The sequence below is a fragment of the Lepidochelys kempii genome, chromosome 1, assembly GCF_965140265.1.
Source record: "Lepidochelys kempii isolate rLepKem1 chromosome 1, rLepKem1.hap2, whole genome shotgun sequence".
NCBI lineage: Eukaryota > Metazoa > Chordata > Testudines > Cheloniidae > Lepidochelys > Lepidochelys kempii.
In genome coordinates this window covers 207,609,670-207,615,669 of record NC_133256.1, presented here as the reverse complement: position 1 = coordinate 207,615,669, position 6,000 = coordinate 207,609,670, and the positions used below count along the sequence as shown (strand labels likewise).

The 6,000-nt window shown below is 46.7% G+C and overlaps 1 protein-coding gene across 4 annotated transcripts in view; it reads right to left on the bottom strand.

Annotated features, from left to right (window-relative positions):
* Positions 1-330: 330 nt before the first annotated feature.
* Positions 331-6,000, bottom strand: part of LOC140897605 (3 beta-hydroxysteroid dehydrogenase/Delta 5-->4-isomerase-like) — a 37,653-nt gene continuing 31,983 nt past the window's right edge. For all 4 annotated transcript variants that reach the window (XM_073310425.1, XM_073310433.1, XM_073310448.1 and 1 more), the window contains one exon: positions 331-1,281. In XM_073310425.1, coding sequence (XP_073166526.1) covers positions 467-1,281 — 815 coding nt within the window. In that variant the 3' untranslated portion in view covers positions 331-466. The remainder of the gene's footprint in view (positions 1,282-6,000) is intronic.

The window sequence follows — 6,000 nt, the reverse complement described above, 5'->3', positions numbered from 1 at the left end:
TGGACTACTGTCCCTCGTTGTTATAAGAGCATCTACAGTCAGGTTGCTCCCACCAGTTTTATATGGATATAATTTGATGATGGTAGGTGGAGTGTGGTATGTGTGTGTGGGTATCCATCCACTGCTGGGAAAGATAATAATGGAGCCTTTACTCTTTTCCCAAAAGTCTCAGATAAAGTTAGAGAAAGGGAAGGGCTGAGTGTACTTCAGAAGGGACTCTACTCAAATAAAAATATTTGTGTTGCAGAGAGGGAGAGGTGGCTGTAGATTATAAAGTAACTGTGATAACCAATCAGCCCATCCACCACAAACAAATGAAGAGTTTCATATTCTTTATTCATTCCAACTTTTCATCACATAGATTTCACATTTCAATGCTTTGTTGTTGTCCGTTACTGCAATTCCTCCAGCTCACCTGTGGGCTCATGGGCCGGCTTGTCTTGCCATGCTTCTGTTTCTCTCAGGCTTAGACAGCCTTGTGTTTCAGGTACGCCGTCCTTTGTGGAATCAGTGAGGCAATCCACTGGCTGGTGCGCTGCTTGGCCTCTTTCCATTTGTAGCGGGGCATGTAGCCAAAATCCCGCCATGCCTTCCTGTAGGAGAACGTGAACTGCGTGTTCAGCAAGATCACAAGGTGACGGTTGGTGGAGGGGATGTATTTGACAAAGGGCCTAAGTAGGAAGCTCACAACTTCTAGCAGAAGCGCAAAGTAGTACAGCATCATCAGCGGCATGGGTGGGTGGGGCTCAATCCCAAACCCCAGCTCCTTGGTCAGCTCATAATTTAGGTCGGCATAGCTCATGTGAGGAGTGTCATCAGAGATGTAGTAGAAGTGCCCTTTGACGTGCTTGGCTCTTTCCGGGTTCCTCAAGGCTTTTGCCACCTGGATGTGAGCCCATGCAATGTTTCCCACATATACAGGATTCACCAGAGCGTCTTTCCTAGAAATCCGCAGGTAGACATTTTTATTCAAGAGGCTTTTATCCAGGTGAGTCTGGAGAAACCGGCATCCTTCTCCAAAGATGTACATGGACCTCAAGGCACATGTCAGGAAGATGCCACCATCCTTCAGTGCCTGACCATTTGCCTTCAGAACAGACGTCTCTGCCAGTCTCTTACTCTGGGCATAAGGAAATCCTGATGTGCTATGGTAGGCTGTATCTTCATCCCCATTGCAGATGGGGTCCCCTCTGCAGTTTGGGCCTATGACTTCTATGGTACTGGTGTAGATGAAGTGCTGAACATTACTGCGGACACAGGCATCCAGCAGTAGCTGGGTACCTTGAAAAGAGGAACATGTTAGTAAAGCAGTAGATAACTGGGCTGCCTGATGGCCAGAGGCCGCTCAAGACAATCTGCTGCTGTACTCAAAATAGCCTACCCACTTGACTACCTGGCGTTGCAGACCACTCTGCGGGGGTGGTGGTGAATTGCAGAGCACTCTGCCTGCCCTGTGTAGACCCTGCTGGCTTGTCTACACTTACATTTTATAGCGCTGTAATTTGCTGGCTCAGGGGGGTGAAAAATCACCCCCCTGAGCGCAGCAAGTCTGAGCACTTTAAAGTGCTAGTGTAGACAGGATCCCGGCGCTGCTGGGAGCTAATCCCCTCCTGGAGGTGGAGTCCCGCGCGCCACCACACTTGCACTTCAAAGCGCTGCTAGTGCCTTACTGTAATCCTGCTTGAAACAGGAGTCCAGCAATGTGAACCAGGTACGTTTTAGCTCGTGCCAGCAAGGTCCACATGGGGCAGTGAGAGTGTTACACGTTAGACAGGGTTACCATAGGTCCCTATTTTCACGGACATGTCCGGCTTCGGGGGTTTTCAATAGCCCTCCGGGAGGAATTTGTAAAACTCTCAAAAGGTCCGGGATTTCCCTCCCAATGCAGAGCGCGGCGCGGCTGACAGGGCGGCCCGGCCGGCTTGAGCCGCTCGCATCGGGGCCTCCAGCAGCCAGAGCCCCGCCCCTGCTCCCCCCGTCTCCTCCCCTGCAGCCTCCGCACGGCCGGGCTGCGCGCTCCGCAGGGCAGCGCAGCAGCGTGTCTGGCTCCGCGTGGAGGCAGGCGCGCTGGTCTGAGCGGCACGGTAAGGGGGCTGGGGGGTTGGAGAAGGGGCATGGGGTCCCGGGGGGGGCAGTCAAGAGACAGGGAGCGGGGGGGGGGCGTTGGATGGTTGGGGGGCTGTCGGGGCGGGGGTGTGGAGAGGGTTCGGAGCAGTCAGGGGGCAGGGAGTGGAGGGGGGGTTGGATGGGGCGGAGGTTCGGGGGGCAGTCGGGGGACAGGTAGGGGGTGGGGTGTTAGGGGGGCAGTTAGGGTGGGGGATCTGAGGAGGGGGCAGTCGGGGACAAGGAGAAGGGAGGCTTAGATAGGGGTAGAGTCCCGGGGGGTGGTTAGGGGCATGGGTCCCAGGAGAGGGAGATCAGGGGACAAGGAGCAGGGAGGGTTGGATGGGTTGGGGGTTGGGGGTTCAGGGGGCAGGAAGTGGGAGGGAATGGATAGGGGCGGGGCTACCCCCTGGAGTGTCCTCTTTTTTTAATGTTAATATATGGTATCCCTAAGGTTAGAGCGCTTTGCCGTTCACACCCCAGTAGACCAATCTGCAGCACTGTGCAAACAGGCCCCCAAAATGGCTTTGTCCAGCAATCTTCTGCCTTAGGCCGCTGCCTAGTTTGCTTGCAGCTAGAGTGATCCCTGCTGATGGAGCTTCAGGTTTAGTCCTCCCCAACCAGGACTTATTGCTTATTAGCTTGAAATAGCATCTCTTGAAACAGCTGTTCAAGCTCCCCCTGAAACTATGAGCTCTTTACTCTGGAAGCTGACAGTAATCCTCTCTTGAATTAGGTGGTAGGTTCAACCAAACTGAATATTTTAGTTTTTTGGGTTTGTTTTTTTTTCCAGTTGGGAAGAGGGAGTCAACTCAGCTGTTTGAGTTATACAGGGATGAAACATATACATGCTCTTTAATCAAACACCTACTTGTTTTTGGTTTGGTCTGTGTAGTGTCTAGGCTGTGCACTGAGGGTTATATTGTGCTCTCACTTATACTAGTGTAAACTCAAAGTACTCAAACTCATTGACTTCAAATTTACACAGTTGAGACAGGGATCTTTAAGACACAGCCTCATTCATTATGCACCATCCTGCCTGTGTACTGAGGCCCCAGTGTTACAGTCTATCCATCCTGAGACAGAAGCATGTGCTTAAGTGCTTTGCGAAATGAGTTTAGAATTCTTTGTTTAAACTGCAGCCTGAGGGCTTGATACAAAATCAGCTGTATTCAGTGGTAATCTTTCCATTGACTTCAATCAGTTTTGGATCAGGCCTTGAATAAAGTAGGACACTGTAAAGATAATGTATATAATCATGTAATCAAAGACTGTATTATAATGTACAAGGAGCAGAGCGCATCCGTCACTTTGGCATTTCCTGACTGTTGCTTTTCACTTTGGAATTTTGACGCTGTCTTTACCATAGCTTTCGCTATGGAATATAAGTATTTTTTAAATGCACAATCACATTATTTTTCAAATTAAATGCTGTTATAATGCATACACCAAAGGCTACATGCTAAACTTCGTCTCCCAAGCACAGCAAAACAGACAAAATTAAGTAAACAAGAAATTCCCAACATGACTTCAGAAATCAAAGATCTGAGTGTTAAATGAATCATAGCTAGAAATAAAGGAGGGAAATGTCCATGCAAGACTATTCAGTCTGTTAGTGGAAAAGACAAAGCCAGCAAAATGCAGAACGAGTTAATATTGCCAAAGGGACTAAGGGGAATAAAAAAGGCTTTTGTAGTTTTATCAAAGGAAAAAGAAACACTAGTGAAATATTTAGATTTGTTTAATAATGAGAAGTGAAGTGGAAGGAATTATTGACTTTAACATGACTGGTATAGTGAATTCCTTCAGTCTTTAACAAGAAAAATAAAGAAAAGATGTTTGAACAGCTAGGAAGTAATGAAGACCTTGTTTTAAAAAAAACCACTATTGTTATGCAGCCAAGAATAAAATAGTTACAAAAATTGAATTCATATAAGTCAGTATGTCTAGCTGATATGCAATACAGGGTTTTAGGAAAGTTCTTAATTAGCTTTCCATGCCAGTGAAAATTTTTTTTTAAAGTAATGAAAAACTAGTGAGGTCAAAAATGGCGGGGGTGGGGGAGATCTTCAAAAGTAGCATCTGTTCAGTATAACTCTGACCCCAATAAATTTAAATGCGTACAAAATTGTATTAAGGATGTGGATTTAAAATAAAATATTGTGGACATACAAAAGTTCAGGTACTCACAGCAATGTTAATTTGCTCATATTTCATGTAGTGTATATTTATTTAATGGCCCAGTGCTGTAAATTCCTACTCACATAAGTATTATTTACTTCCATGAGTAGTCCCATTGACTCGAGAGGAAATTTTACCTGAGTCAGGACTGAATAAGGGCCTGAACAAACTAACAAAACCCACCAAACAAAACTTAGCGGGACCACTGATAACTTGTGTGGCAGAGAAAGCCATGGTTTAGGTTGCTCTCAGCTTAACATCTCCCTTTCATGACTCTTAGGGGTCTGAATTCTCAGACCTAATGTTTCACTCTTCATTGCATTTAATTTTTACAAAGTCTCCTAAGAGCTTTGAAATGAGCTTTCCATGAGGTGGATGAGGTCACTGAGGGAAGTGCAAACTCTTGATGGTATTGGGCCAAATCCCAAAGTCCTTCGTTGGGGTCAGATGCACCCTGCAGCAAAACCCATGAGAGGTAGCTATGATGGAGGAAAACGCCATGAGGGCTCCTCCCAGATAATTCAATTGGAGGGGAGGTTGAGAGAGGCAGGGTTCCCTCTCACACCGTGCATCTCCACGGAATAAGCTGGAGGCCTCGACTCCAAATGCTGTGGATCCTGTGCAGGAGGGCAGGCCTTTATCCTCACAATTTGGATCATGACTTGATAATTTAAACAGAAGAATTCTTTAACAACATGAGTGAATCAGAATTGGAGCTTGATCAGTGTCCACGGTCTGACTCTTGTAAGTGTCACTGCCTATGTGTGCTTGACACATACCTTTGTTAGACTAGGTCAGTTATCAAGCAGAAACAAAAGGTTCATCCTGAGGGCATCCTGTATGTAGCTGGGTGCTGGGACAGCCACAAGGCAGCGGAGCACTCCTGAGCTAGTGTTCTCAGGTGGTGCCCGAGAGGGACTTTAGTACTTTCTGCACACTGGGAGGTGTGTTTTGGGTTTCTGTGGTGCTCTCTGCACCTGGCTTTCCCTCTGATGTTGAGGCCTAGGAGCAGGATCACTAGGCTGTTCGGTGCTCTCTGACAGGTAATTCTACTAAACACATTCCATTCAGCCTTAGTTTTTAGTTTCTAGCTGTAGTAAGCACCTTGTAGAGATACTTGTTGTTTAGAGGGACTTTTGAGGTTGTTTTATAAATGTGCAAAGAATTTTCAAAATTCTGTCTCTGCCTAGTACCCTCCTGCCTAAAGGAAGGGGTTGGGCATACTCAGCTCCACCTCCCCAGCCTCTCTCCTGTTGTTATAACCTTTAACAAATTTGGTTTTCATAGGATTTAATGCAATGCATTCTGCTGTGAAAAAATAATTTGCAGTGTAAGAGAAAATAGGAGAGAGTTATAAATACCCTTTCTAAGCTATTATTAGTGTGTGTGTGTGTGTGTATATATTGTGCACCACCCATAGATGTTTTTTTCCCTAAGGTTCCCAGATTTCTCCCTGGCCCCTCCCACCAGGAGCCTGGCCAGCTGCCTTCTCTGCTGAAATTTGTGGGCACTTTCAATTCACACTTCCTACTGAACAGATAGAATTAAAGGTGCTGGCTGCTGAGCTCATGGGTGACAGAAGCAGATTCAGACTGCCACTTGCCTCTCTCCCTTTCCCTCCTTCTTTCCCACAATTTCCCTTCTCTTCCTCCTCTTCTTTCCCACATTGAACTATAACCAGTGATGAGCTGCCAAAATCTTAACAATGGGTTCCCT